General features: G+C 65.1%; 1 protein-coding gene across 1 annotated transcript in view; it reads left to right on the forward strand.

Annotated features, from left to right (window-relative positions):
• The first annotated feature begins 7,422 nt into the window (after positions 1 to 7,422).
• The window catches only part of CYB5D1 (cytochrome b5 domain containing 1), a 7,025-nt gene continuing 2,964 nt past the window's right edge, over positions 7,423 to 11,483 (forward strand). The window contains exons 1-4 of the mRNA XM_075071347.1: positions 7,423 to 7,594; positions 8,730 to 8,821; positions 9,679 to 9,897; positions 10,471 to 10,701. Coding sequence (XP_074927448.1) covers positions 7,423 to 7,594; positions 8,730 to 8,821; positions 9,679 to 9,897; positions 10,471 to 10,701 — 714 coding nt within the window. The remainder of the gene's footprint in view (positions 7,595 to 8,729; positions 8,822 to 9,678; positions 9,898 to 10,470; positions 10,702 to 11,483) is intronic.

The raw sequence follows: 11,483 nt of genomic DNA on the forward strand, positions 1-11,483 counted from the left end.
GAGAACCCAGGAGTCCTGCCATTCCCCTCCCCCTCCCCGCCTGACAGCTGACAAAGTGCAGACCTGGGGGGTCTGGCTGTGGCCGATAACCTGGTGGGGCTGGGGCAGCCCATCCTGGCGCAGCCAGCGCCTCCTGGTGCCGCCCCGGTTCCCCCTGCCCCCCCGCCCCAGTGATCAGTCCTGACAAATGGCGGGAGGGGGCCTGGGATTTGGTGAGGGGAGCTTAGCTGGCGTGTGTGTATTTGCACGTTGGCCCCTCTCCCTGCTCACTGGTTGCACACACGTGTGGGGGATCTGTAGTTGCAAGGCGTGCGAGTGTCTTTGCACGTGTGATGCAATGAGGGGGTGTGTGAGTTGGCCCCTGCCTGGTGGGGCAGATCTCTGCATGTGTGTGCAAAGGACACACCTCATCTGCATACAATTGTGTAAGCGCTCTGTGCCCATGAGTATGCAAGCCATGGTGGGAAGAGGGCACTGCTCTTTGCACGTTTGTGTATGTGCCAGCCCCTCATGGCAGGTGCGCGTGTACAGCTGCCCACTCTGAAAAGTGCAAGGGCAGGCGCCAGCCCAGACCTGGTTCGCACTCCTGTCACACACACGCTGAGCCTCTCCCCTTTTCCCCCCACCCCGCAGTTCCTGCACGCCCGGGTGGCCCCGTGCGAGGCCCATCTTCACGATGCTGGTGCCACGGCCCTGCTCGTGCTCGGCTTCACCCTGCTGCTGCCGCTCCTGGTGCTCGGCCTGGCGGCCTTCGTCCGGCTGGCTCGGCGCCTCCAGCTCGGCTACTGCCTGCTGCCCTACACCCTGGCCGTCTACCGGAACCTGCCCGCGCCGCTACCACCCAGCGCCCTGGTGCTGCCCCCGGGCCCGCCGCCCCCCCCGCGGAACAATCTGGGTTGTTGAGGGGGCGAGAGGAAATCGGGGGCACCCTCTGTCAGCTGACGAGGAGACCCCCAATACACGGCCTGCGGACCCCCCTTGGCAGCACACCCCACAGACTGGGGGGGCAGGGGAAGGGCTGTTCGTGGTGAGCGACACTGCTCGTCTGCCACTGTGTGGCTTCGGGGTGGGGAACAGATGTGTTTGGGGCAGTGTTGCCCCTTGGGGTTTGGGGAGGGCTGTTCGGGGCCATCTAAGGGAGGCTGTGGGTCGGATTGGGTGGCTGTGGGTCTCTGGGACGAAACCGTTGGGATTTGGCGTGGTTTAGGGGCAGGGCTGGCTGAGCTGGATGGTAGGAGCTTGAGTTGAGGTGAGGGGCAGGCTAGGGTGGCGGTGGGGCTGCGGTGGGCCTTCAAAGCCAAGCAGATGGGGGGGGGCTCAATTATTATCAATAAAAATCCTTTTCTATCCAGCAGGTTCATTCCTTTATCACCCCCCCCCCACACAATGTTTGTGTGTCATCATGGAGGGAACACCCCACCCTCAGCCGCCATGGGGAAGCCGGGCTGGGCGCTCCCCCAGATCTGCAGTGGGTCCCCTCCGCCCCCCATGGCAGGCAGGTTGGGCCTGTGAACTCCCCCCCAGATTTCTGCGCCAAGTTCCCAGGGCCCCGTGCCAGGCGCTGCCCAAGACCCCCATGCCCCCACATGGCCTTCTTCTGACCCCTGCCGCTTCCGCTCCAGGGATGGCCTGCGCTCCATGGCAAACAGCTACCAAGGAAACAGGATCAAGTTTTCCATGCCGGAGGAGCAACGCAGGACCCAGCACGGGCTCAGGCTGAACCACCCAGATGGCAGGCACCCCATGAGAGCAGCCCTTGCTCCCTCCTGCGCTCCCCACGGGGGGGGCAGGGCAGGCCGAGCACGGAACCTGCCAGCAGCAGACAAGGACAGGGTGAGATGGGACGGGAGGCCTGAGTTACCCCGTCATGCGGGACGGGGGGGAGATGGGTGCCCAGAGCAAACAAACAGTGACAGAGCTGGGAGAGACCAGATCCTGGTCCCAAGCCCCTGGCTCTACCCTCAGCCCCCCTCCCTCACACCAGGGGGAACCGCAGGAGTCCTGCGTCCAGCCCCCCCTGCTCTGACTCCACCTGCTCCCACTCCCCTCCAGAGCTGGGGGAGAACCCAGATCCTGGCTCCCAGACCCCCACTGCTCTAACCACCGCCCCCACTGCCTCCCAGAGCTGCGGGAAGAATCCAGGAGTCCTGGCTCCCAACTCCCCCTGCTCTGACCCACCAGCCCCCACTCCCTCCCAGAGCCAGAGAAACCCCAGGAGTCCTGGCGTCCCAGCCCCCCCTCTCGACCGCCCGGCTCCCACTCCCCTCCCAGGTGGGAAGATAACCAGAGTCCTGGCTCCCAACCCCTACTCAACAGCACCCCCACTACCCCTCCAGAGCATGGGAGAGAAACCCACGATCTGGCTCCAGGCCCCTGCATCTAACCCACTGCCCCCACTCCCTCCCAGAGCCGGAGAGAACCCGGAGTCCTGGCTCCAGCCCCCTCTTACCCACCTGCCGCCCACTCCCTCCCAGAGCCGAGGAAGAACCCAGGAGTCCGCTCACCCCTGCTCTAACACCAGCCCCACTCCCCTCCAGAGCCAGAAGAGAACCAACCTGGCTTCCCAACCCCCCTCTCTAACCACCGCCCCCACTCCCCCAGAGCCGGGAGAGAACCCAGATCCTGGCTCCAGCCCCCCTGCTCTAACCCACCTTGCCCCCACTCCCCTCCCAGAGCCGGGAGAGAACCAGGAGTCCTGGCCCCAGCCCCCCTGCCTACCGACCAGCCCCACTCCCCGCCCAGAGCAGGGGAGAACCCGGAGTCCTGGCTCCAGCCCCCACACAACATGTTTTCGAGCAGGCCCGCTGGGGGGGGGGCCGTGCCCCCCCGGGCAGGGCAGGAGCAGGCTGCAGAAAACTGAGCCTCGTACCTCCGGAACATGGGAAGCAGCCTGGGATAAGATAAGCGGCTCCCCGGGTCGCATCCTGCGGCAGGGGAAGAGCAGGCCGGGCACACAGCGCCATCTGCAGCGCTATGGAACAGCAGTTGCTGGCTGGAGCCACGGCCCGGCCCGAGCCACCGGAGTGGGAGCCAGCAGTGTCCCCCCAACCCCTGACTGCAAGGGCCCAATGGCCAGCAAGTTAAACACTTCTACAGGGGCGGGGACAAGGGGAAACAAATCAGGAGGGGCGCGTGGATTGAGGGCACCGGCAGAGCTGGGGCAGGTGGTCTGGGCAGGGGCTGCCGGGTTGGGAGTGAGGCACAGCAGGGGTGGCAGGGCAGGCTGCTAGCAGCGGTGCAGTTGGGAGTGAGGCACCGGCAGAGGTTGGGGCAGCGCGCGGGTCGGGAGTGAGGGCACTGGAAGGCGGGGGCAGGGGGGCGGGTCAGGAGTGAGGGCACGCAGGGGTGAGGCAGAGGTAATGGAGTCGGGTCAGGAGTAGGGGCACCGGCAGGGGTGGTGGGGCAGGGGGCTCGAGTCGGATGGAGGCACCGGAGGGTAGTAAGGGGGGTCAGGAGTGAGGGGCACCGGCGGATGGGGCAGGGGCTGTGGGTCGGGAGTGAGGGCACCGGCAGCTGGGGCTTGGGTAGGGAGTGAGGGGCACTGCAGGGTGTGGCGAGGGTGCGGTCAGAGAGTAAGGGGCACCTGGCAGGTGGGATAGGGGGGCAGGGAAACTGCGTCAGGAGCGAGGTGTAGCGGCAGGCTGGGGCCTGCGGGCGGAGCGAGGGCACTGCAGTGGGGGTACGGGGCAGGGAATTGGTCGGGAGCGAGGGCACCGCAGGCGGGGCTGGATCGGAGTGAGCACCGGCAGGTGGGGTAGGGGGGTGCGGGCAGGAGAGGGACGCAGGGTGGGGGCAGGGAACGCAGTCGGGATCGAGGGCACCGGGCAGGGGCTGGGTCGCCGTTGGGGAGGAGGCACTGGCAGTACTGGGAGTAGCGGGCAGGGAACTGCGGGTCGGGAGCGAGGGCACTGGCAGGGCTGGGGGGCTGCGGGTTGGCTGGGCACTGCAGGCGGAGGGGGCAGGGAACTGCGGGCGGGAGCGAGGGCACTTGGAGGGTGGGGGGTAGGGCAGGGGAGGAACATGCGGGTCGGGAGCGAGGGCACTGGCAGGGTTGGGGCGCGGGTCGGAGTGAGGGCACTGCAGGCAGGGGCTGTGGGTCGGGAGCGAGGGGCACCGGCAGTGGTGGGTGGGGTCGGGAGCGAGGGGCGGAACGAAGGAACCGGCTCGTTTCAGCCCGGGACGGCCAGCAGGGGGCCCCGTGCAGCAAACCCAGTGTCGCCGGCGGCTGCTCTGGGTCCCCAGTTTAATGTGCTAATGCCCAGGCGCAGGCGCCAGCCCCAGTGCCCCCGGAGGCGCCCCGGGCAGGTCCTCGGGCTTGCGCTGGGGGCAGGTCTCCCGCGGGCTGCCTCTCACACCGGTACTGGGGGCGTGCCCGTTCTCCAGCTCCACCTCGATGGAGCCGCGATGTGGCCCGGCACCAGCACGCCCAGCACGGGCTCACATGCGCCGCCAGGGAGATCGGAGAGAGGGGGGTCAGTGTCTCCCTGGTTGCGGCGCACTGGGCCCCAGCCCCTGCTCAACCACCACCCGAGCCCCTTGCCCCCCGGCCGGGAGAACAGGAGATCCTGGCTCCAGCCCCCCGCCTCATCACACCAGACCGCACTCCCCTACCAGAGCCGGAGAGAAACCCACGACGTCACCATCCCAGCCCCCCTTCTAACCACCAGCCCCACTCCCCCCAGGTCGCCGCACGAGAGAACCCAGGAGTCCGGCTCCCACCCCCCCCTGCTCTAAACTCCGAGCCCCCCGCTCCCCTCCCAGCTGGATGAGAACCCAGGAGTCCTGGCTCCCAGCACTCCCGCTCTATACCCACCAGCCCCCACTCCCTCCCAGACGCGAGGAGATAACCAGGATCCTGGCTCCCCAGCCCCCCTGCTCTGACCCACCAGCCCCGCACGTCCCTTCCCAGAACGCCGGGACGAATGACCTCGAGAGAGGAGGAGGGCGGGAAACAAGATCTGGCTCCCAGCCCCCCTGCTCTAATCCACGCAGCCCACGACTCCCTTCCCAAGCCGTACGGGAACTCAGAGTCAAGGCGCCCAGCCCCACCCCCACCTGACCCACACAGGCTCCCCTCCCCTCCCCAGAGCCGGGCGAGAGAATCCAGCGAAACCTGGCTCCCCCCCCCTGCTCTAAACCAACCAGCCCCACTCCTCACCAGGCCGGGAGAGAACCCAGAGTCCGGCTCCACCCACCGTCCCCCTCTGACCCACACCCCCCCCCCTCCCCAGAGCCGGGGAGGAGAACCAGGAGTCCTGCTGCTCCCCAGCCCCCCTGCTCTCAACCAACACGGCCCCCGACTCCCTAGCCGACCAGCGGAAGAGAGAACCCAGGAGTCCTGGCCTCCCAGCCCCCGCGACCCAGCTCGTGACCACCGCGACCCCACTCGCCCTCCCAGAGCTCGGGAGCAGAACCCAGATTCCCTGGCTCCCAGCCCCCCCGCTCTAACGCCACCCAGCCCCACTTCCCTCGACCAGAAGCCAGGGAGAAACCCAGGAGTCCTGGCTCCCCGCCCCCTGCTCCTACCACCAGCCTCCACATCCCATCCCAAGCCACGGACGAAGAACCCAGAGTCCTGGCTCCCAGCCCTTCCACTGGCTTACCCACACAGCCCCCACTCCCCTCCCCAGAGCCGTCGGACAGAACCCTAGGATCCAGGCTCCAGCCCCTCGCTCTGGTAACCGCCCAGAGCCCCCTGCCCTCTCGAGGCGGCCCAGGCGTCCCGGTCGACACCGCTCGCTTTGAGAACTTCTGCGCGGAGCAGGATGACTGGTTGCATCGCGATCGGTGCGATAGGAACACCGACGAGCGTCAGCCGGTCGCGCTCCGCATAGCGGATCCGCCTGTGTCCATGTTGACGCAGCGTCTCCACTTGTGGCGCGCGGCATAGGGGAGTGTCGGCGCCTCCCCCACCGGTGGCCCGAGCGATTGGCTCGCGGAGCAAGGTAGCTGACCCTAGAACAGTACCCATGAAACGTCCCCCACGAGCACGCCACGCCCTCTCCCAGCCCTGCAACCTGCCCGACGCCTCACACCAGCACGAGTGACCCAGCACCTCGTCCACCACCACTACTCCAGTGCCACCCCCTCCTGCACGCAAAGCACTCCATGACCTTCGCCCTGTCCGTCCTCGGCTCCCGAACCTCCCTCGTCACTCACCACATAGAGCACCGCACCTGACCTCCCCCAGTGCCCACCCCCTACCGACCGCAGCCTCGCACTGATCTCCCCATGCCCTGAACCTCCCTGCACCCCCATCAGCACACCATCTCCCCAGTCCCCCTCGACCGCCCTGAAACCCTCATCTCCATCACCACCTACTCTCCTCCCCACGCCCCAACGCCTCCCCCATGCTACCACCCAGCAACCCTCGCGCTACCCACGCTTGGCCTCCAGTGTGCCCTGACCCTCCCTGCAGTCCCTCGTTAGATCACCCTAGGCAGGTGGACGAGCGCATCCCAGGCCCCACAAATAGCCTCCCCTGGACCCTCCACAGCGGCATCCCTCATTGCACGCACTTTCGCCAGTCCCATAGCCTCCCCCCGCTTCTGCACACCGCACTGTTCCACCCACGATGACCTCGAGATTTACGCCCCAAGCCTCTCCCTGCACCACGCCCAGCACCCCACTGAAACCTGCCAGTGCCGCGACCCTCCCCTGCACCTGGAGTAAGATGCCAGGACCCTACGACACCTCTCAACCGCACCCTGCAAGTCCCTCGAGGATACCCAACGATGTAACCACCCATGAACCCAGACCCCCGAACACACTGCAGGCCCGAAGACCTTCTCTTGGGCCCCGATCCCACCTTCCATCATCGCTTTAGCCCCGTCCCCTCCCAGCCCCGCCCCCTCGTCCTCCCGCCCCCGCCCCTCACCTTAGCCCACCCCTTAGTGCATGCACTCTCGGACCCACCCCCTCACCGCTAGCCCTCGCCTCCATCGATGTTAGCCCCGCCCCTTACGAAATGCCCGGCTCCATCATGCTTAGCGCCGCCCCTACTAACCCCGCCTCCATTATGCTTAGCCCGCCCCTCAGCGCAGCCCCGCCCCTCACGAAGCCCAGACGCGCATCATGCTTAGCCCGCCCCTCACCTAAAGCCCCACCGACCTCTGCCCTCCGCCCCCCCTGCCCCTCACTCGCGGCTCCCCGCGCCCCGTCAGCGCCCGTCTCCTCGCGCTGCCGCCGCGCCGCTGCCCCGACCGCTCTCGCGAGCGCAGCCCCGGACCGCGCCCTGCCGCTCCGGGGGCGGAGCTCCCCGGCAGCCCCGCGCGCTACCCGTGTCACGTGGCCCCACGCCGCGCTTTGTGCACAGGAGGTTCCGCGGTCCGCACCCCACGCGCCGGACGAGGGCGGTTGCCCATAGGCGACCCTCGAGGTTCGGGTCCGAGCAGGCCCCGCGCGGGAAGGAGGCGGTTGCACATGGCGCGCTCGATGGGTTCCCGGTCCCGGAGGACCCGCCGGGAGGCCGCGGATTGCACAATGGCAGCGCGGGCGCGCGCGGCGCGATGGAGGACGTCTCCCCGCTACTTTCACCCGCGGAGGTCTCTGCGCACGCGCGCCCGGGGACGTCTGGTGTACCACTACTGGCCGCGTATGTGACCTGATCAGGTCCGCAGCACAAGCGTCCTGTCCCACAATGGCCGTCACAGCGAGCGCTCCCAACCACATCTCCATGCCGCCCCCAAGCCATCCCCATCCCCGCCGAAGCAACCCAGTCCGCCCCCTGAGCATACCAGTCCCGCCCCCTCGAGACCCAATCTGCCCCCGACTACGAGACTTCCCCGAGATTGCCACCGTGGAACCCTCCCAACAAGCAGCACGGCAACCCTGGTACACCCCCCGATAAATTCCCCACTGTGCACATGCACCCCCACAAACCACGTGTTGCCCCCCCTGGGTCCCCACAAGCTGCTATGGCATCTCCGAGCACCCCAAATGCGCAATGGCCAAAGCCGGCCAACCATAGCCCGCCACAGCGCAGACAGCTACCACATCCAGCACGAGCCCCCAATGCACTGGGGACGCCCCAAGACCCCGCCAAGAATGCACTGTGGTGCCACCTCAACTCTATGCACAGCTCGCTCAAAATGCACCATCATGCATCGTGAGGACCCCGCAATGCATCATGGTAACCATCACTCACCTGGTCCCACAAATGACTTCGCGGCAATCCGCTGAGCACCCCCCACAATGCACTGCGGTGCCCCAACCCCTGACACCCCCACAATGCACTGCAGCTTCCTCCTGGACTCCCCCTACAGTGAATCACAGCACCCCCATACCCACCCTCCACTGCACTATGGCACTTCCCATAGACCCCCTAATTCACTGGGGCACCCCCCATAGAGCTCCCCACACACAATGCTCACTCCACCCTTCATAGAGTCTCCCAAGCCCCAAAATGCACCTGGCACTCCTCCCCACAGTGTGCTACAGGGTCCCCCACATCGGGACCCCCCCCCCAGACGCTCCTAACCCCAGAGCCAGACCTGAACCTACTGACCCTATAGCACAAGGGTAATGGGAATCCTTCCATTCACTGGAGGACACCCCATCCACTCCACCCCACACGCACTCGGTGGGCCAGGACCCCCCCACCCCACAATGCCCTGTGGCACTCCTCCACTGCCCCACCCACCCACCTACGCACGTGAACCTGGCCCCACTGGCCTGGGGGCACATGGATGCCTGTCCCCCACCCAGCCACATCACCGGCTGACCCCTGGCTCTGTCTCCCCCAGGGGACGTCTTGCTGAGGCCCATCTTGGAAGCCGCGGGAAAGGACATTAGCCACTGGTTCAACCCCAAGACCAGAGACGTGAGAACTGGCGGAGCGGGGGGTCATTACAAAGGGCTGCTGCTTGCCCAGGTCCCCAAACGCCACCCCTGCACTTTGAAATGGGCGCAGGGTTCTCCTTCACTTCCTGTCCAAAACCGTGGTGAAGCGGTTAAACAGCCACTGGGCTCTGCCCCAGAGGTGGCTCTCTGACCTGCCGATGGGGTCCTAATCTACAGCCATTGGGGCTTCAGAGTCCCCTGCCCCCATGAACCCCGCACTCATGTTCCTGTTTGCAGTTCTTCTTGAAGGAGTGGGAGGCTGGGATCCATCATCCGCTGTGGGTGGGGACTGGGAGCAGCTGGTCTGGTGGGATGCTGGGGATGCCCCCTTTGCCCAAGCCGTGAGCCGATGTTCAGGGTTGTTGCGGTCAGCTGCTGCGAGTCAGGGATTTCGGTAGTGCAGGCAAAGACCATAGTGCAATCCTGTTTTCTGGGATCAAGCAGCAGGCAGTTCCCTTGCTCAGACATCCCCAAGCCTGCCTCTCCAGCCAGTCCTGTGCCCCAAACAGCTGTGCCTCATTACTGACTCCCTCAGCATGGGTTCTCTAGCTTTCTTCCACACCCCTGCGCAGGCACAACTGCAACCAATCCATATCCCAGTAGCAGGGAAACCTTTTGGCTCTCAGGCCTTGGGCGGTGGCTTCCTAGTCAGCTCTTACTATGCAAAGGTGGTATTTAATTGCTCCTTCCATTTACGGCACTTAGCAGGCCCATCAGCTTTAAGCAAGTCCGCGATTCTTGTCTGCCTGTAACATATTAATTGACCTAGGAGGCAGTGACCAGGGGTGCAGCCGGATTCCCCCCTTAAGCCTGATAATGGAGCCGCCTGCCTTTCAGATCCAGACCCACGTGGACCCGCTGACGGGCTGCGTCAAGTACTACACCCCCCAGGGCCGCTTCATCCACATCCCACCCCAGCTGCCCCGCTCCGACTGGGCCAACGACTTCGGGCTGCCCTGGTGGAAGGACAGCAAGTATGAGGTGGGGATCCTGGCTTCCAAGACCCGGCGCATCCGCATCATCAACACCCTGACTTTGCAGGAGCATGTGCTGGAGGTGAGCTGGGCCTCACGCCGAGGGGGAAGGGAGCTCGAGTAGCAGTGCTGGGCAAACTGCCATCCCCATGCACCATTCGGGGGGCCCTGAGTTACTAGGACATTGGGGGCAGGGGCGCTAAGTTGGGGTCTCCCATCAATTTAGAGGCCACTCCTGTCCTGAAATACACATGATGAGGTAGTGTGCTGGCCCTTTAAGGCCAGCCAGGACCCCATTTCCCCCAGATGCAGGGGGATTCTGGGAGTTGTAGTCCCTGAGGCAGAGGGCTTGGTAGCAAGGCATGCTGGGAAGGAGGGATATAAGAAGCAGGGCAGGGTGGGACACGGAGCCCGGAGAGTTGGTGGTCTGAGCCAGCAGCCGCTTTATGCAAGGCTGGTTCTGCTGGGTTAGGGAGGCCGTGAACTCCCCTCCGAGCAGCAGGGGGCATTGGGAGCAGGGGGGGAGATGGTGCTTTCGTTTACCTGGGGGATGAGGGTGGAGGTTTGGGGGAAGAAATATTTGCTTGACGGCCCGTCGGTCCAGCAGGCGACAGTCCCCCAAGCCCTGGTAAGTCTCTAACGCCACCCCCTGCAGGTGTGTGCGGAGGAGTCCATGTGGGAAATCCTGCGGTGCTACCTGCCCCACAACGCCCACGCCGCCAGCTACACCTGGAAGTACAAGGGTGTCAACCTGGACATGGACAAGACGCTGGAGCAGAACAAGATTCCGGACGAGGACGCGGAGTTCTACCGGCTCAACTTGGACGCCAACCTGTACATGCCGGGCATCTTGCTGTACTTCAACGACGACCTCACCGAGTTCTAGGTAACGGGGGCGGGCCACCAGGGAACAGGGCCGCTTGGGGGCGGGGCCACCCGTTTGCCCCTTTCCTTGGGGAGTTTTCTACCTGAGTCAGGAAACAGCTCTCAAGTCTCCTCCTGGATTCTGCACCTGCTCGCGTCATGCAGCACCGCTCTGTCTTCTGGACTTGAACCTGGAACCTCGGCACGGAGACACTTGCAGTTCTCGAAGCTGAGCTAAAGAAAGCCCAGTTCCCTGAGCTCAAAGGCTGTGGCACAGCACTGCTGGGCCGGGGCGGGGAGCAGGACGAAGCGCTGCAGAGTGTTAGTGTTCCCTACACCCGGCTTAATCCCGTCCTGCCCCCTTTATGCCATCCCCAGCACTGCCAACTCTCGCGCAAAGCACAAGCCAAACTGGATTGGACCATGGGCCCATCAAGCGTGGTAGCCCATCTGTGGCAGTGGCCAATTGCTTCACATAAGGTGCAAGATGCCCCCTAGTGGACATTTGTTGCATAGCCTGCCCAGGGGAGACTTAGTTTAGGGCAGTGGTCCCCAACATTTTCGTCTGGCAGGCGCCAGACGAAGGACCATGGCGGCAGTGGAGTGTCCGCCAAAATGCCACCGAAATTCGGCGGCATTTCGGCAGCGACACCTCTCGATGACGTTGTGACGATGTGGTTCTGGCGGGACCCAACTGAGTGTGCCAAATCAGGACCAATTGCTCAAACAGGGCAGTCACAGCCCAAGGCTGGGGTTTTTCCACCTCTAAGGCGAAGTCTTTTTTGTCTCTTTTGGTTTGCGCGG

Source organism: Chelonoidis abingdonii, chromosome 11, assembly GCF_003597395.2.
Source record: "Chelonoidis abingdonii isolate Lonesome George chromosome 11, CheloAbing_2.0, whole genome shotgun sequence".
NCBI classification, from domain to species: Eukaryota; Metazoa; Chordata; order Testudines; family Testudinidae; genus Chelonoidis; species Chelonoidis abingdonii.